At 40.1% G+C, this 26,439-nt stretch overlaps 1 protein-coding gene across 1 annotated transcript in view; it reads right to left on the bottom strand.

Annotated features, from left to right (window-relative positions):
- The window catches only part of SCRN1 (secernin 1), a 37,523-nt gene extending 11,314 nt beyond the window's left edge, over positions 1–26,209 (bottom strand). Inside the window, exons 1-6 of the mRNA XM_042888466.1 lie at positions 26,151–26,209; positions 18,443–18,602; positions 9,624–9,805; positions 5,371–5,573; positions 2,045–2,239; positions 302–467 (exon numbers count right to left, since the gene is read on the bottom strand). Of these exons, the coding sequence (XP_042744400.1) occupies positions 302–467; positions 2,045–2,239; positions 5,371–5,573; positions 9,624–9,805; positions 18,443–18,601 (905 nt within the window). The 5' untranslated portion in view covers position 18,602; positions 26,151–26,209. The remainder of the gene's footprint in view (positions 1–301; positions 468–2,044; positions 2,240–5,370; positions 5,574–9,623; positions 9,806–18,442; positions 18,603–26,150) is intronic.
- Between the last annotated feature and the right edge of the window lie 230 nt (positions 26,210–26,439).

Raw genomic sequence — 26,439 nt, 5'->3', positions numbered from 1 at the left:
ATTGACAGTTATTTTGAAAGCTGACTTTGTGTCACTGTAATTTTGGGTTCTGCTAGTGTTCAGAACAACCCTACGGTTTCACTCAGCTTTCCATTTTGGAAATCTTATTGGCTAAAAATGTCTCTGGAAAAAAAAAACAAAACAAAAAAAACAACAACAACAAACCCACAAAAAAACCACAGGACAGGATGGAAGACAGACACTTCTCTATTCAATTCCAATTCTGAAAACAAAGCTTCTTTAATATCCTTCAAACCATCATCTGCTCTGCATCCAGAGGACTCCCAATGCTGTAGCTTACCTTGAAGGGTCTGGCGTGCCAGTGAAGTAATGAACACAGGGAAAACTAGGGTCCTGAGGCAGAGCAGACACTATGCTAGCTGTAGTAAGGAACGATTCAGAGTCCACACAGACACCACTATCCTTGTCACGCAGGACATCAATCATAGTTTGTGCAGAAACACCACCTATATGAGGGGAAAAAAAATTCCTGAGTGTTCAGTGGCTTGGACCCCATGGAAAGATTTTAGTCTGAATGGTGTTTGAATTAGTTTGTCCAGTGACACTCAGTATGACCAAATCCCACTTAACAGTTTAACAATGTAAACCCAGAATGAGCTTACCTATCAGTAAAAGAGAACAGCAGGAAGCATTAATTAGGCATTACAATTACTATGTAGGGAGAAATCTCATATAAAAGGTTTTTTTCAGGTAGCTACCCTGTCTGTAATACTGCCTCAGCAATCACTGTGAAAAGATTACTTGCATGAAACACCTAATTTTCCTTTAAGAAGCTACCCCTGTCCAAGTTCAGACAGAATAGTAACATCCTAATTTTCCACTTCTTATCAATTTCCTTTAGTTCTCAGTCAAATTTTGGAGCAATCATCTTACATTCATTAGGTCTAGCCTAGACACAGAGATTTTTATCCAAACCTGCAAGAAACTCCTATTCTCATGTTATTTCCTGCACATGCCTTATCACAGCTTTTTACCCATGGCACCTCCATGCTATTTTGCACTAGAAGCCAGCAGGGCTTCTTTATACAGCAACTTCCCAAGCCTCACCCTTATGCATTTGAGTGCTTCAATCCACAAGGAGACATGGGATAGCTTAGTAAGGCTGCAAGATTTGCAACCATGGCCATCTGTCCATCAAGATCCTCAGAACTATTATCTGGGTTTATTAATCCCTTTCATCTATGATCCTTCACACTTGTTTTATTTGCCTCTCACATGCAAGCTATGCTTCAAGTAATTCTATAATGTTAGCAGGAGCCTACGCTGCAATAAGCATTTCATCTCTACACAATTCTTGACATTTGTCAATATATGAAAATGCTAAAAATATTGTAAACTCACACCCTTACTAAAGGAATCTTCATAAAAAGTTTATCTGTACCACTTTTCATACATTAAAAAGCAAATACCTGTCAGCTTTGCACTGCTACAGGCTGATCATATTCTAGCTACTTTGGCCAGCTGCAGTCATTAACTTCAGTCTGGAAATAAACTCTTTATCTGACTGAAAGCAATTGGCACATCGTCTGTCCTGGCAGCTTAGTTCCACTCAACAGTGGAAAAGGAACTTCAGTTCACAACTAAATAGCATTTATCTTCCTTAAACTGCGTTCTGAATTCCTACCCCAAAATCCTAAATATTCCAAACACAACATTCTTTGAGATCAAACTTTCATACAAGAGACTAATACTATAAATACAGTATTAAAAAAAAATAAAAGAGGGCCACTGTATTTGCAACAAAGCGTATCGTGCACAGTAGAACAAGAGCAAAGCAAACTATTTTGTAATTTCAGCCCTCTCTTAAAACAAAATTGTGAGGAACACTAAGGACTTCATTCTAAACTGAGGCAAGTTTAAGAATAGCCTTCAGTTCTGGTGTTCCTTTCCACATGGTTTACATTCAGTCACCTGCAGTTCTGGCAGATGACGGAAAGTAAGCAGTAGTGAAAAAAATCCTGCTGTATATGCAAAAAAAAAAAAAAAAAAACAAAAAAAAAACCAAACCCAGTTCAACACTTACCACTTTGCTTTTCCAAGCTCTCCCTGCCAGAACAACAGGCTAAATGCCCATCACCGAGAGAAAGCACTTCAGAAAAATTGAAGTCTGTGTCTCCATTCCACCAGCCTTGACTTCTCACGTAATCCCTTAGTTCAGGATGCTCAGCATCAATTTTTGTAGTTAGTGAAAGCTGATTGCAAATGCACTTCACCCCCTCTACAGAAAGAGCCACATATTACAAGAGTATTAATGCAGTTCTTATGGGAGTTGCTAGAAGGACAAAGTAATTGCAATTAGGAAAGAAACGAAAGCATCGATCAGGATGTACGTTTAACATAACTGCATAATTACACATGCAGTTACCATTCACTGCAAGTTGCAAAGCTCAGTTCTCTCTGCCCTATGTAGATATTTACACTGCCCCATGATTAATAGTGCTTTTCAGTCGGACAGCAGTTTCACAGTACCTCTGAACTTCACATACATGATCATAAAGTGAAAGATGTCTCCAAATGCCACAAGGCATACCTTAACACTGACAAGATGCCAGCCTTATTTTTCTGTCCAGTAAGACAGCTGCAACAAGACTTGAGGTCTAATTTGATTCAAAAAATATATGTCGGTCAAGCTTCATTTAGATTAATAAATGCTCTTTGTCTCCTACCCTAAAACTGAAAACATAATTTGGAAAATATTTTAATTGATTGCTTTAAGCTTCCCACTTGAAAAATAATTTTATTGTAAGCAGCAAAAGATAGGCTGAAGTTAAAGAATTCATTTTTAATGTTAAATTTTAAAATGCCATGAAATGAAATGGCAGCATAAACAACCTTCAAAGAATATTGAAGTGTTTGTTGTTTTTTTTCTTAACTGCTTTCCTCAAAAATACTGCAGTGCTCATACCCATATATCTACAGCATGACTAACAAACAGTGCCAGCTGCAGATATGCCTTGGAAAGGATAAAGTAAATGCATAGGAAGCCAAAGGAAAAGCTGATAAAGCAAATCCGTCAACTAAAATAAATCAGATTCTGGAATTTGGCACAAACTTTTCTTAAACAGAAACCAAAGCAGTATTTCTAAAAGTTATTAATTAATATTGCCTTCACAAAAGTAAGCTCACCTTTCTAATGTCACATACGTTCTATTTAAATAATCAGGAAGAACTACAGTGGAAAGTTACGTGTGTAAGTCTGGGAAAGTTACTGCCATTGAGCTCTGGTTTGTACTTGCTCTCTGACAGTGTGCTCGTGCTTTCAAGCAGCATGCCTTTCAGAGAACTGGCTTGACTTCGGTGATAAAAATGTTTGAGCTCACATCAAGCTAGCCAAGCTACTCATTAAAAAGTCTTTAATTATTACACTTAGTAACTGATGTGAAATAGCATTTCATGGTTTTGATCCCCTTGAAGGGGACAAGTTTATCATGCAGATTAATTTATCCATTCAGACTGAAGAATAGCAACAGGATGAATTTTAAAATGTTTATCCTTGAATTACTGTCAAAAAGTTGCTTGTAAACATGTACTATAAGCTTTACAGAACTACAGCAATGAGAAAAGAATAATTCTGAGAGTTCTCTTCCCACTGCTGAGAAATGACACATTTTCCCTGTTTTAACAGCATCCACACATTCATTTTTCAAGGCATAAATATGGCTGCAGAAAAGATCCTCCTGAACAAGTATGAAATACACAGTTCTTCAATAGCCAGCAGCCATCCACTTTCATCCTGTCAGCCACAGCAGGCTACAGGAAGGAGATGGAAACTAGTCAATTTAATCTGCTGCTCACAAGGACCCCTGGAAGAGAAATGTGCTGGTAAAAGTGAGAACAGAGTTGCAGTATCACTTCAAAAAGATACAAGCTGCAGATGAAGTCAACAGTTTACTTGCTGGGAAGTAGCACACGAAGGTTATATACTGCTAATGTAGCTAAAAAGGTTAAGTGAAAAACACTTCAAACAGCAGCCAGGCAGGTCAATAGAAGATGGTTGTCTAGTAATTTTTTTTAATTCGTTCAAATGTATGTGTAATTTTTATAAAGTTCTTCTCTTACAAAAATAGAAATCCCTTCAATACTAAGAACGATAAACCAGATCACAAAAAATATATGCCTTAGACAATCTTACAGCAGCACATATATTCCACAGAGTTTTAAGTAAGTGCAGCCACAAAATTAATGAAATTTAGAAGTCACTTTGGAAGGTCTGGCTTCACACACAGAGAAAAACAAGTGATCTATTAAAGAGAAAAAAAAAGAAATCCTTTATCCTGCACTGTTAGGTAAGAAATGGGAATATGAGGGGCCTATATCTATTGCAGTAAAGCAAACAGAAGCAGACCATTCCATTTACCACTGTTGTGCTTTAGCCCAGCAGGTGGCTCATAACCACACAGCCATTCACTCATTCTGCCCCCTCCCAGTGGAATGGGGGAGATAATCAAAAAAGCTAAGTACAACTTATGGGCTGAGATAAAACTATTTACTAAGATAGAGAGAAGAAAAAGGAAAATAATTATTATATATATATACACACATATATATATACATATATATGTATAAATGTACCTAACAAGTGATGCACAAAGAATTGCTCGTCACCTGCCAACCATTGCCCAGCTAGACCCTGAGAGGTGGAAGAGAGCCCAGTTCCCCTTCAGAACTCCTTCTGCATGATGTCATATGGTATGGAATATCTCTTCAGTCAGTTTAAGTCAGCTATCCTAATTCTGTTCAATCCCATTTCCTAGGGTCCTTCGCTGTGAATGGAATGGCCTTGGCTCTGTACAATGCTACTTAGCAGCAACTATAAACATCAGTGTGTTATCAACATTGTTTTTCTCTGAGAACCAAAACATAGCATCATACCAAACACTGAGGAAAACAATTCTGTCCCACCTGAAATTAAGACAACCACCTACACGTAAGCCCTTTTCTCAAGCTACTAATGCTTATCCTAGCCTCTTAATATTTCAGATTAGTAAGCAATAATTTCTACATTAACTACAGTGAAAAGATTCTTGACACATTCCAAGCAGTAAATAAATCTGGGAAAGCACAACACTTATCAAACATAAAAGTGTAAACATAATGATTATAAAGCTTTTGGATACAGGCAACATATTCTCCAACCTGACAGAAAATGCCGTTACATTAACCAATGTAAATCAATGCTTAAAAGCTGAAAGTAGTATAAATATGTATATAAAAACAAGATTAAAACTGATCGTTTCATTGAACACTTGCATAAATTAGTTACTTAAAATCAGATACTTTAAGACAATTCTTCCAAAACAATAATAAACATTTATTATGAACTAGGCTTGCTGTGAGTGATGAACTGACCTGTGATTTTTTCAGCTGCCCAGTACTTTCCAGATGTCTCCAGTACCCAGGCTTCATTTCTGTCCACAATCAAAAATGCACTTTGGAAAGCATGGCATGAACTTGCATCTTCATAGTAATTTCCTCCTTGCCCATGCTCTTCCAACAAAGCAACTATTACATCCAATGCTTCCTTGGCTGTTGAACCTCTTTCTAGGCCAAGTCTGTATGAAAAGAGCAAAACATTTTCAAGCAGATGTATAACAGTGAGATGTCTAAGTTATTCATTTTGAACAGCAGCACTGATCTGGTATTAAAACACAGAAGTGCCAAGTCTGCCTGGTGTAAGAGTTCTCACTTTAATGAGTTACTAGAACTGTAAGACAAAATACATATTGCTTCAAGCTTTTATTTTCTTCTCTGCTGTCTTTATTTTCAGTATCAGAGCTAGCCAAAGAATTCAAACCACCAACCAACGACCTTAGCTGCACTATAAGCCCTGTAACCTTTCAATACTCTATCCCACTCAGACAGAATGTAATGAAGAATAATTTTAAATGGCCTTTTTAATGTAACAGCTATATACAAGTTTGCTCTGCTCTGTACAGAACAGTGGAAAAATTAGAAGTGATTATTACAGGAGATAAGAGTCTGTAATCAGTTTTACCTGCCTGCAACCTCTCTTCCTGAATGCACAAATTTTTAATCAGCCATGGAAGCTAAGTGTATGTTATCTTTTGATGTTTATTACACACAGGACAGAGGCATTTGTGCATAGTCTACTGTTAGCCTTGTTTTAGTCTCAGTTATTGAAAGCAACAATTTCATCTCTTTCAGCAGCATTTACTTGGTGACAAATGAGAGCCTACTAAAATTTTAGATACTGGCTTTAAAACTGACGATTCCTCCCCTATCATCCTTTGACTTCATATTTATATCCCTCTCATTTTGTTCGTCATATTAGCTGAAATTCATTTTGCGTTGTTGTCTCTATTTTCAGTCTCTATGCATTTGTATTACTCCTTCATTCTTTTCCTCACTCGTCACCATACACTATATACATCATCTACTAAAAAACAGCCCAAAAGCAAGTCTTACTTATTTTCTAAGAACAACTCCACAAACTTTCCTTGGTCCATGTAAATTAATGGATTGATAACTACTACTTTGATGGCCATATAGTCACCCAGTTCAACAATAATCTATTCTCCTCTCCTCGTCTTATGATCAAAAGCATTAGGTTATAATTAGATCAAAACCTGGCAAGAGACACAAGATCACACTAAACGTTTTACTTCTCCCTGCAATTTTCTCTCTGAGATGGTTAATCAAGCTTTCTCTTCAAAAACTCCAGCAGAGATTTAGGCTATAGAAATCTCTTTTAGATCACTGTATGGCAAATAGCTTCAATATTACATTTACTTCCACTTTACTAAGGCTTAGGCTCTGCTTTTGTTTGTGTGCTCCTATTTGTCAGTTGCAAGGGACAGGGAAAATAAAAAACAAAAAGCAACACAGCAACCACACATCTCTACAAAAACATTGGTCTTGCCACTTATCTTGGCATCAACTTGCTGGCTGACTCTAGCATAACTTAGCATAACCTTCTCACTAACACATTTCAGAGCACTTGTTAAGGGACATTGTGAGAAAAGCTTAACGTAATTTTGCACTGAGATTGGACAGCTTGAATTATCCATTAAGAAATTTTCTGTGACTTAATACAGCCTACTGCCTCAGTGCTATTCTGAAAAACCATAAGATTATCAAAAATTATCTTAAGCTTTTCAATTTCTATTCTCATTTACTCTATCTCTTCAGAAGTTATGCTGGAATCAGTTTTCTCCCAATATTTCCATCTGTCAAAACTACCATTACGTCTTTCACTTAGATAAAACTGGGATGGGGATAGGCCTGTGTTAACAACCGACCTCTAAGCCCCAGATCAACTGCACAAACACCACCCCTTCTTAAGAATCATTCTGATGTTCTGATCTGCTGCTCTGTCATATGCTATCAAGACAAAAATCTGCAGATATGTCTTAAACCTACTATGCTGCCATATGTGAGGAAATATTTTTTTGGCTATTATATAAGCAGCCACGCACTAAACAAGCTAAGAACTCCATGAAGTGCAACTTCACAGATATCCAATAGGGTTTCCATTGAGAGGGAAGGGCAGGGGAGAGGACTAGCAGACGTGTGCATTTCTTAATTGAGCTTAAAATTCCTCCTCTAATTTTCATTCCAATAAATCCTGAGTGACAGAGATAACCATTTTTGCAGATGGGTACCAAGAGGAAGAGCTGGTGCCAGCTGCTTCATTGCAGCCTATATGATTGATTTTGCATTTGATGGCTCTCTTTATTCTATGAGATCATCCAAAACAGTTAAGCTTAATGCTACCAGCCAAGTCTTTGCAGTAAGAAAGAACCACTCCGGCTGCAACAAGAGACAGATGGTAGACTGCAAAATCCCTACCTCTCTTTACCTCAGATGCTCTCTGCCTTACAGCTACAAACAATTTCCTCTGCAGATAAGAAGGAAGAGAGGGAGAGTAATATCTCCAGGTGGTGACCACTGGTAGGCTGTGTCATTTCTCCATATTTTGGTATCTCCTAATATTTTAGTGTCAATAAATCTAGAGCTACTGGATAACATATATACTTCAATGTTAAACAGTATTTCGAGAATGCAATAACCTCAAACAACAACAATAACAAAACAAAACAAACAAAAAAAACATAACTGTGCACCTAAAACAACGGTTTATTAAAATTGGAGAATGATAGTAGGAGGGGTAAAATAAAGGTGGACCTTGGAAAATCACCTACCACATCCCTCATCTTGATAAAAGCTTGTCCTACTTCTTCTTAAAAAAGCTCCCCAGTCTATTTTATTTCCCTTAATGCAATCAAACTCACAAGCTCTCCTATGTACAGCTTCTCTGTAGATTCCTTCAGCAACACCAGAATTAGAAAAAGTACCAAAGAGGAAAGTAACACCAGTCCCCGCATGAACTTCCCATTGATCAGATTCTCTAGATCATATTTCCCAATTTTCATTGTCTGCCCTCCAGCTCGCTCACATTATTCTTGACTGTGACAGCTGGAACCCAATACTGTATTTCTGCAGAGACATTAGGGTCAGAACATCTACAGTGTCAGGCACTGTACATCTTACAGCAATTTCCCATGACTACAATTCCCAGCTTACTTATGAGAATACCTTCCAAGGTTTTAATGACCTTGTGAAAGTCAAAGTATCTATTTCCTACTCCTTAGCATTAAAACTTGTTGACTCATTACAGGGGCAAACAAAGCGTTTGACAGGATTCTTCATGACTAAAAGTCAGTACTGAACATTTGTCATCTCCTTGATATTTAATTGCCTTTTCTCCCTTGAGTTATGTTGGTCTATTCCCACAGCTCTTCTCAATGCTTTTAGGTACACCACAACATTTAACCTTTTCCAGCTATCCAGAATCTCTCCTATCTTTCACTAGATCAAGTATGCTCTTGAAATTGGTTCAGCCTGCTCATTAGGTATCCGAGTAAAAATTTCAGCAGGATCACTGGATCACAATCTGAAATTGATTTGCTTACATAACTAGCAGTTGTCCTGTGTTATCTTTTAATTAAATTGAATATTCGCTCTCCTTTCTTTGTGATGGATTTGCACCATATTCTCTTGTCCTTTCGTTTTCAGCTTTCTTCCTCCACGTAACTCTTCTTTAAATTCTCTTCACTGTAGCATCAGCATGCAGACTGAGACACGCAATGCAGCACAAGTGTTCCAGGCAGACAGCCTTCAATGAACAGACTTCCATGGAGTTTTGTTTGCCAGAATTTAAAAAAAGGGCAATGGTTTGTGTTGGAATGCATGGGCTGAAGTGCAGCATAGTAGTTTGTTTATGCCTACAGTTGGCTACAAGCCCAGGATAAGCTTTTTAGGTCAGAGTAAGCTGTTCTAAAGCAGTGGAGAATGAAGGGTGCATCAGCAATCTGATGCTACAAATTAGGAGTTCCTAACTAACAATGTAAAGAAATAGTCACTAGACTGTATAGTAGGTAGACAGGGTAGGTTCAGTAAACTCATATTAGGCACAAGTAGCACATAAACAGTAGCCAACTTCAGATTCCAAGTGCTTTAAAGCTTCTGGTGCCTTTTGTTTTAAAATCTTCTAACACCAACACCACTAAAGCCATTACCCATTCTCATCAACTAAATGTTTGGCCTTTAAAAAGATGTTCACAGCTCAGCAAGCCACCCACCTGACAAGATCCATTCCAAGCAAGGCTTCAGATTCAGAAGCTGGTTCTCTGGTCACGACAGCTTCATTAGCTATACAGACTCCATGCTCATTGGCTCCCATTTCTGCTCCCCAAAGCCAGGAAGGCCTGCTCAGCACAACAGCATGAGTCTTTGGCACCTGCTCAATCTCAATATATGTGCACTGCATTGGCAGAGAAAATAGGAAGAGAAAATGTAAAACAGCTGCAAGCACTGGATTTAATCTTCCGACTCTAACATAGACTTCAGTCTTTAGCACAAGATTTAACGTGGAGACAAGATACACATCATGAAAAAAAAAAAAACAACCAAAAAAACACCTCTTGAGTATGAGCTGGGGAATTTTTTTAAAACAATATTGTTAGGTTTGAACCTTTATGTCTTGATATTACAGAAGACTGGGAGAAGACATCTATTTCAACAGGTGAAGGCTTCAGTTAGTCATGCAGAACCCAAGTGCTAGATGCAGTAGAAAGCAGAATTAAGTGGTCTGTTTCTCAGTGTTAGCAGTACAGTTCATGTTCTCTGCATAACAGCATCAAAACAATCTCTCATCTCACTTAAAAACCATCTCCTGTATTTTATGTAAATGGTGTGATAACAATAATTGGACAAAGCACATTGGAAAGTTACCCCCTGAAAGTTTCCCCCTCTTCCTTAGTGCTTTCCCTGCACCAAGTCTAAGTCTGCTGATAGAAAGAAAAATCAAGACTTGAAAGTGTTCGGTGGATAAACAGCCACAGAAAGAAAAGCACAGGCATTGTTTTTGCTTAAATTGATGTTTCAGCTATTTTAAATGGTTTACTGTAATCTGAGTTCTATGGATACATTCTAACAAGTCAAAGATGCAGAGGAAGGCTGTACAGAAGTCATTGACACTGCAAAGAAGAAAGAAATCATTCATTATCTTTCACATATAATTACTTTTCTCTTGTTTTGGAATATAAAAACAAGCCCTGTTTTCCCAAGCAGCGTGGAAGAAAGCTTGATCCATCATTAGATCGTTGGCTTGGACAAACCAAAGAAGTGGGTTTTATATTTTATTCCTGAGCTCACATCAAGTTCCTCAAGGACCACAGATTTTTTGACTGAGGAAACTGAAACTGTCATATTTATGAGACAGCTCTTAATGTCTAGCATTCCTGGTGCAACACCTTCCCTGATGGAAGTAATCTGTACCATTTTGCAGGAATATTTAAAAATTTTTCCTTTTAGCCATGTGTTTGATTTTGATATTTAGTTTAGGCAATATGATTCTGACAGGGAAAAATCCCTAATATTTGACCAAGCTGACATACATATTGCTTACATAGTAACAGACTATCATTTAGTAGATACAGAATCAATCTATTGGAGTGCAACAACATCTGGCATTAGCCTGGAACTAAGAACCATCCAACAAATATATATATTTTTGGCATGCTGTGCAATTTTTTTTATTTTTTTTTTAATTTTTATTTTGTCCAGAGCTACAGGTCACCACTATTTGGAAAAGCACTTTGTATATGTGTGAGAATGAATAGAGAGCAGCTGCATCTTCTGGATATATGCAAAGGAGTTGCTTCAGTATGAAAAGGGGCTGGGTCAAGCACCTTCCTATACAACACACACAGACATGATGAGCAAATTTCAGGCAGTCTGCAGACAGGGAAACCTCAACCCCTCCACAGGGTGATTTCTGGCTCCCTAAATCTCATAGGTGCTCCATCAGCAAGTTGAAGCCATCCTGCAGAGCCATACAGTATATCAACCATCTCAACTCTGGAGGAGAAAGCAAAAAACCTGAGGCAGTACGGAGAAGATGTCAGTACTCTGTAAGCCCATCCTTGTGAGCATTCCCTGATCAAATAGCCTCTTATACAACCTTGAACACACTGGAGCTTTAATTTTCTAGGAGAAAAAAAATGATGAACACTGTGAGAAGTGATACACTGAGAAAAATGCTGCAATTTTTTCTTCGCAAACCATCATCTACTGCATATCCCTGTCACCAAACACTTACTAATTTGGGCTTCATCCCAAAACCAAGCATTTCTAAAGTTGCAATTCATTAAGAAGATTATTATCAGCAGTAGCAGCCAGAGAAGGAGAAAGAGGAAGTTGTGTGCTTCTGTTGGAAGGATACAGAGAATCCTAAAAAAAAGAGAAAGTGCCTCTGCTTTGTAACTGTGTAATCAGGTGCCTCTCCAGGCACCTCCTTCCTTTAGAAATATTCCAGTCTGTAAGGAAGGCAGTAGGCTAAGTGCAGAGGAGAGCATTTGAAACAGCAAACAAAATACATCTGACACTTTCTACATTGATTCTCCACCTCCTTCCCTCCCCCACCAAGCAAACACAGGCCATACCTCTGCGTTATTTCAGCTTCAAAAAAAAATCAACACACGTACACAACATTCACATCTTATTTGTATAAACCATCTTAGAAGATCTAAGGCAACCCAAGGGAACACTACAAGCTTGGGGCAGAAAACTGTGTAGAGGAAATAGACCTGGGGATATTGGTCAAATTTTGGCCAAAACATGAACCAGCAGTGTGCACAGGTGGCCAAGAAGGCCAAGAGCATCTAGGTCCAGATACAACAATAGGTTGTTCATTTTAAGCTGAAATACTTTAACCCTTTCTAACTCAAATTACCCCTTAAGATAACATCAGAAAACTATTTCCTGGATAAAATAATATCTTCACGGTAGAAACAAGGTGCAAGAAGCAGAGGAACCAGGTTATCCACCTCAATCCAAGATGCATCAATCGTAAAGGTAGGTCAGTTAAAACTAGTTGCTGGATTTGCAGTACAACAAACCATTCTATTCCACACATATCAGAACATGTGTTCCTAACAGCTGACAAATGGAAGAAAGTATTAAGAGAGGATAACAGTATGCACAGAAACTCAGCAGCTACTAGATCTCCAGAACTTGGAGCTCAGGTGAAGACAAGATTTCAAGAACAAGCATTAGTCACAACCTCCCTATCCCCCCACCCTGAGCCCTTCTGATCTGGCAAATCCTTCCAGCACAGTGGCATAGCAGCCTGTCATAATGAAAGTTGTGCCAAACTGGACAATGACAAATACAACAGACAGAAGGTACTGCTCTGAGTCTGCCTGCAACCCGAATAATTTTCTTCCAAACCCTAATAATTTTCTTACAGCATGAATGCTAATAACCACAAGACTAGTGACACAGCTGATGGCACTGGCTGCTGGTGAGTCAATGGTCAGGCTCTGCTGATTTGCTAGAACTCCAGTCCTGAAAGCAGCACAACTGGACCACGTGCTGTGACAGTGAATTTCCAATGGCACATCTCAAAGTAAACAATAGGGTCTTCACATGCAAGAGATGCAGCCAACATCTTTGAGAAGAGTTGAGCAGGCTGAAAACTAATAATGTTTCCTTTATTTCACAGTATATTAAAAATAAAAGTCTTAACAAGGCAATTCTAAACTTAGCACAAAGCACAAATGCACCTCCCATCCTAGCTACAGCTACAGCATACAGGTACATCGGAGGTATTCCAAAAGTAAATATGGAAGTCATAAGCACAAGAGACTTCTCCTTTCATTATGAAAAGAAACTCGTTTGTGCATCTTCTACTGCACTGCAATACAGCTGCAGGAGGTGATTCCACAGATGACATGGGCACCATGGGCATTCCCACACATGTGAAGGGGAGGACTGGGAAGATAGTATATGGGTGCTCAAGAGAGCTAGAAGATGAACTGTTCTCTGATAGGAGAACTACATGCGGAGAGGAGAACTACATACAGAGGAGAACTCTGACCTATTCCACCAAGCCACCAGAGAGCCTCCAGCATTATCCCACACTACGAATTGAACTTAACAAAATAAAATACATAAGTTGTTAAACAAACCTCTGAGTGCAGCACATCTCCAGCACGCTCTCAGCCTTGGGTGCCATTACATATCAGAAGTGATTTAGCAATCAAGAATTCATCTCTTGCTTTGTGAGTTACAAATCTAGCACTCTCATGCATTCTAAACAAACATAAAACTGAAAGCAGGATGAAACTTATTAAGTTCATTTTTAAAAACTGATAAGAAAGATTTCAATAAAGTCACAAAAAACTGTGAGAGATTTTTTAGAATTCACAGATACCTTAAAATTAATTTCTAAGTTTGGCCACTTTGAAACACTCATATTTTTTGGCCACAAGTAAACACTGAGCCAAAAGAGGATATAAGTTTTTTCTGCTCCTCTAACACAAATGCATAGCTCGAGCTAACTAGTTTTGCTTTGTGGCAAATGGAAGCAAAGCAGCAGCACTTCCCTACAGTCAAAACACAGGCTTTGAAGAAGCAGAAACATCCAAGAGATTGACTTCTAACTCTGAATTACTGCTGGCTCATGCATGGTGTTACAAAGCAAAGTCAAACACATTAGTTTAAAGGCCAGTGGCTTGCAATGGAGTAGAAATGAGAAAAAGCTTAGATTAGCCAAGCAACAGAGCCTGCTGAAGGCAGAAACCACTTTCTCTCTTTCATCAGTTGCTGTCTGCCTGCATAGTGCTTCCCCTCTGAAGTCTAAAGGTTAGCTTAAACAGGGTGGGTTGAGCTAAGCTGTCTGACTGCATGCCATGATGGGCTGCTTATACAGTCACTGGATTTCAGCTAAAAAGCAAGAAAAGACAGCTTCCTAAACTGTGTCCGAACTGTAACCCTTTAGACTACTGTAACCCCACACCAAAAAGAACCCCACATCTCTAAGGCGTAACTGTGCCAAAAACTTTTAGAGAACATGGAATTCCTCCTACCCCACAGAGGGCTGGCTTTAAGCCCAGAAGACTGTTTAATACCAATTTACTAGAAAACTGTGCTTATTCCACAATGCAATAGACTTTATTGTGGACCATTCTTTGTAATTTCTTCATTCTGTTCCTCTCATAAGATATTGCATGCTATGAAGACAGAGTTTGTATTGCTCTTTGTTCTAGCAAGGCAAGCAACCCATTAAATCATGGGTAAAAGGGAAGATTATAAGGAAGGGAGGTTGAGCTAAAAGAGAAAAAAAAGATCTAGAAAACTAAGCTACAAGAAAGGTTATCAGCCCAAGGATTCTTCAGGAGAAAGAAAATCACAGCAAAGTGGCAGGTTACAAGAGAACAAGAGAAATCTAGTCAGTAAAATCTGCCCTAAAAATAAAAGTTTTGCATCTCAACACTCATACACCACAAATTCTCACTAATGCACAAGACAATCCAAAACTGGGAAAAGATAGAATACTTACTTTTAGTACAGGGATTCCAAAAAGGGCCTTATTTATGTTTAAGGAAGCAATATTTTAACCTGTGCACGCAAATTTGCTATACTGCCCACTACAACGAGCAATGATCAGCATTTGCCACTGCAAAATAACAATGCAAAACGTGAACAAAGTTTGGAAAGGTTGTCACACAGGCACAGAACAGACCATAATGAAAAGCCCCTTTGTTCGGGGTCTTGGGAACCTGCTGACATAGAGGGAAGGAATTATGCTGATGAGTTAGCTGCAGGGTTACTGTCTGGTTGGTTGTGCCACAAACATCTAACTTAAAATGACTTGCAGTATTCACTGAGCATCCATCTTCCCTTGTTTAAGGTGCTGTCACACACTGGCTGATAGCTATGTAACAAAGCCTGCTAGATTTCTTTACAGCAATAATCTAGCTGAACTACTATTCCATTTTTTTGTTATATTGTACATTATCACAGTTGGAAAAATGAGCAGCACAGAACAAACAGGACACAGAGTTCTTGAGAGTCTTGACCTTGTAAAAGTTTGTAAAAAAAGAGTGACAGAGTTATGGAAAAGTATTCAAAATGGGTTAGGCATTGGAGTACACTACATGTAAAGAGTAGAACATAACAAAAAGCAAGCCCATCATCCTTGCCCAGTGACACTAAAGGATGTGTATCTAGCATAAGCCAATAAAAAGGTACAACTATTCATCTGGGAGAAAAAAAATGTATGGATGAGAGAGAAGTATTAGTCAGAGGCACAAAGGATTATTGGCTTAGGAAAAACAGTAGCATAAAACAGGTTAATCACACTTTTCATTTTGTAAAACCTGCGTTTAACACTCTCATACCTGTTCAGTTAATTTTATAGGGCAAAAGAGAATCTATAGCAACCCAAAGCAAAACCCCAGAAAATGAACATTTTAAAGAAAAAGATAAAAGTGATGTCAAAGGATACATCTAGAAGCTTTGAAATTCCTCTATACTCCCCATATTAGCTTATTATCTCTGACAGCTCAATAAATTTTCTTGGAAGGTAGATAGAGTCTCACATAGCTGCTAGTTTAAAAATATGAAGCAACTGAATTCAAGGCCTCCAAAGCTTTTCTTAACTTGTAAGGATCCAATTAACAGTACACAGGAAATTAATGAGTTTTGCACAAATTCTGCATATAGGTAAGTATGCATTTATCCTGAGATGAGCAGAGCATTAGACATGTTTCTGCATTAGGAGAACACCACATACATTTTGGCTAATTAGCAAAAACTGAAGATCATATTCTTCTTCTGATGTCAAGAAGAGCTAGCATGCTTAAAATTGCAATCTTCTTATTAATCATATTCCTTTAGTTTATACAACAGCAAAACCTAGAATCAAACCTAGCAGCCTGAAACTCTTTTTGTAGAGCTTTCATTAATCCACTCAGTCAGTCACAATTCCTACCAAATTAATTACTATAAGGCTTTTTGGAAGACCTTTGAAGTGACTAGTTTACAAAAACAGCAAAATCTGAAGAGAATCACTCTCCAACATTGATATTTGCTAGACTCATTCATTTGACTGAACTTAATATACAAGGGCTGCTCCAAAAAGCGATGCCTCCTATTTCATCATGTCAGCCCACAGCGTCAGAGGCAGATGTTGGTGGTATGGCAGTAGGGATTGAACTGTGCGGCTGGCACAGAAGCGTGTATGAAGCAAAGGGATGTCACTGAATTCCTCCATACAGAAAAAAATTGCACCCCTTGACATTCGCTGGAGACATTGAACATTTATGGAGGCAGGGAATGTGAGCACAGTGAGGTGATGGGCGCTGCGTTTCAGCAGTGGCAACAGCATGAAAGACAGGTCATGTTCCAGACGGCTATACAGATGTTTCAGTGCTGTATGCAGGCCCTTGTTCATTGCTGGAGAAACACACAGCTATTGGTGGTGTCTATGTTGAAAAATAGCATTTTGTAGCTGACAATTTGCTCTATCAAACAGCGTTATTGTGCTCTATCTGTTGTAGTTTCCATGAAAATAAACATTACTTGTCTATGAAAGCAGGAAAAACATCTCAAACTGGCAAGTAAATACGTGCTTAGGTCTGTCTGAAAGAAAGCAGCTAAAGGAGTCTGCAAAGCCACCAGAGAATCTTCAGACCTCATAAAATAATTAAAGCCAGTAACTGTTTTAAGCTTACTCTAACACACATTAGTTTAAACAGCAAAAAGTCCCACTCATTAACAATACTTAGTGCTGAGTGTGATAAAGATGCAGTGCAAGCAGTCACTTAACATCAATCCCAGAGCAACTGAACACGTTTTTATTCTCTGCTAAGAGGAAATGGGAAGAATTTAGGCAAGCAGCTGGAGCCCACACATTTTGTAAATCACAGTACTCTTAAGGTAATGTAGAATTATACAATAGCATAGTCTAGCAGAGGCCAAAGTAACCACATAATTAGGGCTTAAGCCCAAACTTCAGAGAAATAAAACTACATACAATTAAGGTATTTGTCCACTTCAGTCTCTTGTCTAATGCTGCACCTGCACCACACTGCAACAAACTTTACCTCCATTAAAAAAAAAAGTTTCTATGATTTAAGGAGAAGGACGAGATATGGGGAAAAGACTCCAAAATAAACAACTACTCTAACTCTTTAAGCTCTTAGAATTATTCTCCTTTGAGGAGACAAAGGCTTAATTTTTTTTTTCCTCCACATACACACTTTTTTTCATCTTCAGTTTGGTGATGAGAAGCTGTCTAAAAAACTACTTTGCAGTTTTCTTCCTGTCTTATCGTCACACTTGTGTTCTGTTACTAGCACAGGTCTACTGCAGTGCGACTTACTCAGCACTGCAGTAAGCAGCAGTTTGTGCTTTTCAGAAGGGGGATGGGATTACTTTACATCCAAGATTAAACCATTACATGTGAGTAGTGAAACAAATCAGGAGAACATTAACTGCTGCAAAGACAAACAGCACCACAGTCTCTAAAATTTGGAAGTGGTCCCACTTCAAGGACAGAATAAAACTGGCACTGGTGTTAGGATCTCTTCTGGGGAAGTATCAACTCTGATATCCATAAATGATCCGTAGGGATTGGTGATACACTCCTCGTGCATCCCACCTAGTGTCTTCTGCTTTCTGCACAGCCACAGAGATGGATGCAGGCGCTCAAATGACCACCCCCACTAATCCTTGTCTTTCCTTCTGCTACCTCAGTTTCTTCATTTCACCTTCACTACACACTTGCTCCTCCTCCTTTCCAGTTCGTTCTCCCCTTTCTTAACCTCCTCTCATGTAGGCTACATAGTGCAGTTTCCTGGGATGTGAACAAGTCAGCCTGTCTGCTGGAAAAAGTGCAGCTCATGGAAATTTCCTCAATTACACAATAACAACAAAAATGTTACATTCCAAATTTCACTTTTAGAACTTTCAGAAATGTCATATTCCCCTACTCAAGAGAGGTTTGAATGAAGGGAACAAGGATTTCAAGATCTGAGAAGAAAACAAGCATCATTCATTTATTTTAATAATACTCATTTCTCATTGCTGAAACGTAACGGTTCACCCTTACCTCAACTTTACTTCCTGGATTGTGAGTTGCAGAAGCAAAGTAGACCACCTCCTGTACTTCATCCCTAGGCCGTGCAGAGTTCTTTCCAAACACCACCAGCCCATCTTTGGAACATGGGGGAAAGGCTACAAAACAGTAACTTGGAGGAGCTTCAGCCATCCTAAAAAAGAAAAAAGTTAAAACTGATGTTTGTCTAATTTGTAATTTCATGCAATAAAGAATCATTAATTCTACTGTGATTTGTTGCATCTTAGAGACAACATATCACCTCTAATTGATTATGTAATGATAGTGGAAGATGATATCAGCTCAGAGGAGGCTCATCTGGGTTTAATAAAAAGAACTGTAGAGATTTTCAGACATGTTTTACCCAGGCCTTGTGAAGGCACACAGAGGAAGAAAGAAGACAAGATGACTGTACCTTAATGAAACTACTTAGTCGCCATAGAAGGAAAGAAAATATTCTGCATCAGAGCTGTTTGGGAACACATGACCTAGATTGTATACTGCTGACTCAGACAAGTGCAGAGACATAGAAGAATTTTAATTTACTCTCACTGCTCTCATGCAGTTCAAAATTAAAAAATAATAAATTAAAATTGAAAAAGAAAAGAGAGAGAGAGAGAGAAAGTGAGAGAGAGAGAGAGAGAAAACACGTTTGAGGGATTCCTGAGGGAGGACAATGGTGTAACTGGAAACAGAACAAAGATATAGCACAGTTATAACAACAACTGCCTGTCAATTTATCCACTCAGATCAGGGAGACTGAAGCACTAATGGCACTTTATTTCCTCTGCGGTTTGTCTGCATTGTTGCTCTTACCTAAAGTTAATTGATTGCAGTTTAGTTGTTTATGCAGGCTAATATGAATATTCTTTAAAACGCTTGCATGGTAGCACAAACATTGTAGGTGTTCTTAATGCCAGTTATTCATAAAAAGTGTAAATGGCTTCAGGACTATGACACCCCTGTAGCTCATCTTGTGTACATTGCTATAACTGAGTTTTTCTCCCTTCACTGAACCTTCTGACACACACCAGAAGAAAAAGGTGCAGTGCTTGTTAAAATAGCACTCAGCATCAATTCCTGAGATCATTTCACAGATCATTGCATCAGAATTTATCAGAAGTTCCCTGCTGCAAAAACGAATGTGTATATTCCTCTTCTCCTTCCATCATATTCTGAACAGGTAAAAACAGATGCACATGTTTCAATGCATTAGACACAACATACACAATCAAAACTTTCCACAAAATGGCTACTAAGTTCTTTGAAAGAGCACTATGTGTACAGGGAGGGAGATGTGCAAAGCTGTTTTTGTACACTATTCAAATTTGACATTTTCTTTTAAATAGTACCACTTGAGAACACATTTTTGAGACAGAATAGCAGGCTTCCAATGTTAAACCATTTTATGTAAAGGCTTCCCTTCAGTGGGCTATGAATGACTTCCCTTCAGTGGGCTATGAAGAAAACACCCGAGTTCATCTATAAACCATGAACAGGTCATAGATTTGCTCAACTTAAAAAAAATAAATCACCAAGAGACAATGTGCTAAAGGTGTCCCCTGACAACACAATGAGGGCTGACAAACTGTAGGGAACTCACGTAACAATTTAATTTAGGTAAGGTTTTACACAAAATAACAAGCCAGCTAAGATGAAAACACACTACGTTATACTCACAAGCCCCTCTTTGCAGGCATAGTTTAGACCACTGATGAAGGCTGAGCAGCTGTAAGCCAGAGTGAGTTCAGCTGGTAAAAATGCACCTGGTGGAGGACACCTATTGGAGGACTTACTAGCACAGCATACATTTTGAGTTGCACATAGATGTCTTGCAGGTGGACATGGAGACAAAGTTCCACTTTAATTGCCATTCTCACCCATTGTGAGCCATCTGAGCATTACGATTAAACTAAAATACAACTTGTCGGTGATTTGCCCAAACTGCTTCCCTAATGAAGCAATTTAGTATTTTGCTCGGTGTAAACCATGAATTATTCCAGGAACATACATTTCTTTTGCTACATTGGTGATGTCAATTTAGCTGCTTTCCAACAAACACTAAGAGTTCACATCTACACTTAGATAAATCATTGCTCAGAGCTCTAAATTTTATTCTGATGTTTTGCCAGACCAGCCAAAATCTTGAATAACTTCAGCCTTACAGTAGATATCAGTAAGCAAAAGATTTTTTTTTTTTCTATTCTAAACACAAGTGGGTCTACTTGAAATGCATTGAGGCAACTGACAGACACTAACCTTCTTTCTATGCTGCTGGACGTTCTTCTATCTACACACCAAATACATGGCCAGGCATGCTTAAAAAGAAGCAAAGGAATATTTAAGGTATTCAAGGCAGACTTCTATGTACCTGCAGACTGAGTAGTTGAGGAAAATAATTAAAAATCTGTAGGTATCTAATGCTGTATAGAATCGTGAAGTCCTCCTTGGCATAAAATGGGGTCACTTCTATCTGTTAGGTTCTTGATTTGTTTCTTTAGATTTACCAACAGTTACTGAAACAAAAAACAAATTGCCAATTTGGTAACACTAAGGATGAACACAGGAGTAAGCTACTTTGTAACACTCCACAACACTACACTTGGCACAGGGCTGCATATAACAGTCACACACCACAAGTTAAATGTTACAGCCTTGTACTGAACACACAATTATCCTAGAAGTCCCCCCTGAGATCTTAAATTCTGTTTCTAAAGAGGGAAGCCAGTTAGCAGTCAGCTACAACTTAAATCTGCTCACTTTGCTAGGTAGCAGTTTTTCCTACAATCTCACCAGGTTAATTTTAAATACAACAAGGACAGCAGTTTCTCGAATACACCACAGCCCAAGTTTGTTCAGAACACCACTGATCTTCCTTCATCACACAACTGAAGCAGTTTGTTAGCAGCTACGTATCTAAGCAGGAGACTTCCACTTTCCTGCTCTTTCCCCTTTTCTTAGTTCATCGTCAGGCTGCCCTCGTTCTCGTTGTCACGCATTTCACAGAACGCCTGAGGTTGGCACACACCTCTGTGTCCATCTGTCCAACCTGTGCTCCAGCAGGGATGCCCAGAGCAGGGTGCCCAGGCCACGTCCAGATGGCTTTTGGAGCTCTCCTAGGACACCTCAAGCCTCTGGGCAGTCTGTGCCAGTGCTCTGTCACCCACGCAGTGCAGACATGCTTCCCGATGTCCAGATGCTGCCTTCTGTATTCCACTTTGTGCCCACTGAGCCTTGTACTGGCACTGGGCACCACTGAAAACAGCAAGGCTCAGTCCTCTTCACACCCTCCCTGCACATATTTGTATGCACTGATGAGATCCCCCTCAGCCTCCTGTTCTTCAGTCTGAGCAGTCCCAGCTCTCAGTCTCTCCTCACAGGAGAGATGCTCCCATCCCTTTACCACCTTGGCAGCACAAGATGCTCTTCAAACAATCACAGACACTACCACAGACACTCTTTGAACATTTTCTGTTTGTCTCCAAGAGTTTTGTTGATACAATTATTATGCTGTACAGGGTGAAGTCTAAACTCCACTTAATGCCCTGTTTTTCAAGCACGCTGGTGATTGTCCTTGGTTATTTACTGTCATCTCCAGAAACGGTCCACATCTTTTCAAGCCTGTACCCACAAACACAAGGCTGAGAGGGTTAGCATTAGGGTTTCATCTCAGACCTTCACAGCAGTTTCAATAACCATATACATTATTTTTCCCCACTCTCACTTCTACAGTTTCTTGGAATTGAAGTTGGTCTGGGACAAGTGCTTTGGATACCAGAAATACAGAGGCTGCTAAACTTTTGCTGATAAGTTTTGAATGCTTTCTGGTTATGTCAATGTTTTCTTTAATTTTTATATTGCAAAAGGTGCCTCTAAACTCCAGAGAGCACATTAAGCCTTTTACAAAGACACGCAGCTTGTTTCTGTGTATAAAAGTATGACTTTTCCTCACTTTATTTTGTGCTTTTACAAAACAGAATCCCAGCTGTGCTAATACTTCTGAACTATTCAGTAATGTTTAAAGATTCCAGTAAGTCTGTTTTCATTGCTACCAGAAAGGACAAGTCGCCTAATCTGCAGCAAACTTCTGCAATTAAGAACTCAGAGGCAGCACCTGAACAACATTCCTCAAATTTGGATAGATGCTCTCTCGTTAGGAAGGAAAGACTACATCAACTGGGCCATACATACCCTCTTACCTCTCCCGTGTTCTTAATAGGGAGAGAGGAAGGAATCTCAACTGTGAAAACTGTAGTTTAGCCATTGGTTTTGAACAATGCTTTAACCTTCAAAATAAAACGCTTCCTGTGCCTGAGACAAGCTTGTCTTTCCATTACAAATCAAGTCTAGCATCTTATGCACAGAGACATGTGATCTCTGCATCCTGCAGAAAAGCAACATTTCCAAAAACAGAAATGAAGAGCAAAATTCATTCAGCTTCAGGCTCAGAACAAAGATAGCAATCTGAAAGGCACAATAATAATACTGTTCCCAACTTAGGAGACACTGAAAGGTTGTTTGGTTTGTTTTTTTTTTTTTTTTTTTAAATTGACAATTTGGACAGTTTTAAAGACTGACTTAGCAGAAAAGAGGAAGTTTGCATTAATTAAAAAAATTAGAAAAGCAGAGGCTGTCCCTGAACGTAAAGCACAAAACTGTGCCAGATGTGTGTTCCTATGGTTTGGACGTTTCATTATTAATCTGTTTGACTCTTTCCTTACCATTCAAGAACAGTGGCACAAATTCACCATTCAAAGGTGCCACATCCTACAGAACTGTAACTCAGTTTTGATTGTCTCTCTCTCCAATTGTCTGAGAAGCTATCTAAGAAGAGTTAGCAGCAGCTGAAATTTCACAAACCAAGCTCAACTTCTCTCTCTCTCTCTCTCAAGTCAGTCGCTCTCCTTGAACACTAATTACATCAGAAGGAATTACTGCATTTTGGAGAATAAGAGCAAAACCTCAACATTTCTAGCTATATGTTTGGGATGGCCATTTTCTCCAGTAGCTTCACTTTTATTACTTATAAGATGTAGCAGTTCCCTACACAAGGATAAAAACATTTCAAAGCTTTCCCACACAGCACACCCCCTTCGGTCATTTTACTGAACAAATGCATAATAGGACTGAAAGGAACTGAAAATATTTCTCTTGCTGCATGTGGGGAAAATTTGGGATGATCCTGAAGACTGCTGATAGATTTTTTGCATCTGTGTAGCAAATTAGATACTGGCATAACTCTTCAGCATTTACAGTCTTAACATAAGGTAAGATTTCAGCCATTTAGAAAGTCTGCAGTCCTCTGATCAACCAGTTCTATTTTCATTGTCTAACAAGCCCTCTACCATCCTGTCCTAGCAGACATCTTTCAAAAGCAAATGGGAAATAATTTTTTGCCTCAAGTAGTTCACATTACATTGATGAAAACTAGTTCTATTTAAAAACAAATTAGGGTCAGCCATCCAGAAGACAACAGATTTCAATCTCACTTCCATTACAGGCTGTGTACACAGGGAAAATTCATTATTTATACCACCAACTCTTCACTGAGTGGATGTCAGCGCACTTAATTAAGTCTCCAAGCGGACACAGAACTATATTCCTTCTGTAGATGCTATTCCACCTTGAGACCTAGGGTCATATTTGTGCCTCTGCTTTTGGTAGGGAAGGATTTGTTTTCTTGCACAAGTTCTCAGCTTCTGCCACTTGGGCAGGGACTGTAGTCAGGACTTACTGGCATCCAAAGTATCTGTACAGCACAAAAGTTCATTGTGAGATGGTGTTACTGCTGCACAGTTTTTATCAGGGTACTTCTCCATCTTTATACAATCCAGTTGTGCTGTACAGTGAAGCCCTGATCTGGTACAGGAAGGGATGCCCACCTGCACACAGAACTGGCTGATGTGCACTGACTGGCAGTCCATTCAAATCAGCAACGCTGTGGTGTTAACAAGGGGTAAAATAAAAAGCATCCAAGTGCCTTGTCGGAAGTCTCACTTTTGATTAAAATATAACTCCAAACAAGAGTAAATGTTGCAATGCTAGCAACAGAGTTTGCAAAAGTCACCACATAATAAAATACCTAGCATCAGAAGCCAGCCACCTGGGTATCTTAGTGACAGTCATGGACCTCAGTTTCATTCTGTTTCTTAATTTAATGACTTTACATGAAGAAAAAGCTAATACATAACCAGGACAGCTCCAGTTCCACAAATCTGTAAGTCCATAATGAACAAGGGAATTCTCACTGGAAGCTCCTAGCACTAACTAGCACACCTTCCCACATGCAATCTGCATGGCTGACTTCTGAAGAGAGGTTAGATGGAACAAATTGGTACCTCTACCAAAAATACACTTAGCAAGAGTAAGCAAAAGCAATTTAAACCATGCCCTGCCATCGCAGGAAAACAAAAGTTACAAATATCTTTCAAAAAAATCTCAAACTCCAAGCGCCACAAATGCTATTTTGGGTAAGATAAACCCTACTCATGTCAATAAAGGATTTCTTTTCATTCACCACATTTTCTTCAATGTGACATCTGTTTTCAGACTGTCCATACAAACTCTGGGACCTAAACTGCTTGGGAAAGTTTATAGCACTATGAATGGTTTAATTTTCTCTGATTTGAGATGAATCAAAGCTAAAGTTCTGTGTTCACAGGAACAAGGTTCCTAAATACATATGAGAGGGTTTGTTCTGAGGTTGTTTGTTTGGAGGGTTCGGGGTGCATGTCATGAACCAAACTGCATGCCTAGAGGTGCTTTAAGTCCATAAATCCATAACAGCTTTTAGACCAACAGTATAAATGGTAATAGCCTATAATGGATGCAACTTCTCACAGGTTCACGTAGTTATTACCTCCTGAACTGCTGAGTAAATCCAACACACATAATGAGCTTGCATTTCAGAACTAACCCACTCCACTGCAATACAATCCGAGACTGCTGCATTTAAAGTTCCACATTTTACAGGTATGGACGGCTTCACCCACAGCACTAAGGAAATTTTTCACACTGATGGATTTATACACTTGCACACTCACAGGCTCAGGCCCAGTAAAGCTCCCTTCTGCTTGGGATGCTGCTGCAATAAGATCTTTTTCTCTTCCCTAATTATCAGTACCGGAGAAAACGACTTCATTTTAGGCAGGTCGATCATAGAGCAGCATAAATCAAGAGCTCAGCTTCGCAGACTCCGCACGGAGCCGTTCGTGCAAGCAAAAGCATCGCGCACCCACCTGAGACCAGCAGCGCCTGGAAACGGCACCGGGGCGGCCGCATTCCAAGGTGACTACGCGAAAAGGCACCTTCAGATAACGGGGGGGGGGGGGGGGGGGGGGGGGGGGGCGGTGGGGGGCGGTGGAAGAGGAACAGGGGAAACGGCAAGCACTGCTCGCTTCAAAAGCAGAAGGGAAGCAGCCAGCAGAGAGGGCAGCCCGAGGAAAGCGGGCACCGGAGAGCCCTGCCGTCAACCAGAGGGCGAGGGGCGGCGGGCGGCACCGAGGGGACGGCGAGGGGTGGCCGAGGCAGCCATGTTCCGCAGCCCCGCGGCAGGTGCGCGGAGCCGCCGGGAACGGCGATGGGCCGGGGGGAAGCGGGACCGCCACCTCTATCCGTCTCACCGCCGCGGCCGGCAGGTCGCTGCCCGCCACCGCCCCGCTCCATCGAGCGCTGCCCGCGGCGATCCCGCACCGTTACGCACCTGGCGCTGCGCTCCGCTCCCCTCAGCCCGGCGCTGGCTGCGGTCCCTGTCGGTCTCCCCCCTCCCCTGCGCGCGCAGCCGCCGCCCGAACCGCTCCGCGCTGCGAGTCCCGGCCGCTGCGGCTCTGCGGAGGACGCGGCGGTTGTGCGGCCCCGCGGCGGTCTCGGCTCTGCGACTCGCTGTCCCGGCAGCCAGGCCCGTCGGCTCCGTCCTCAACACCGGCTCTGCGATAACGGCGGTCTCCCCACGCCCCCGTGTGAGGGAGCGCAGCGGCTCCTCGCGGCCGCCG

The sequence above is a fragment of the Lagopus leucura genome, unplaced genomic scaffold, assembly GCF_019238085.1.
Source record: "Lagopus leucura isolate 7727_CA_CO unplaced genomic scaffold, USGS_WTPT01 Super-Scaffold_100157, whole genome shotgun sequence".
Taxonomy (NCBI): domain Eukaryota; kingdom Metazoa; phylum Chordata; class Aves; order Galliformes; family Phasianidae; genus Lagopus; species Lagopus leucura.
The sequence above is the reverse complement of the archived record's forward strand: the minus strand, read 5'-3'. Positions and strand labels throughout refer to the sequence as shown.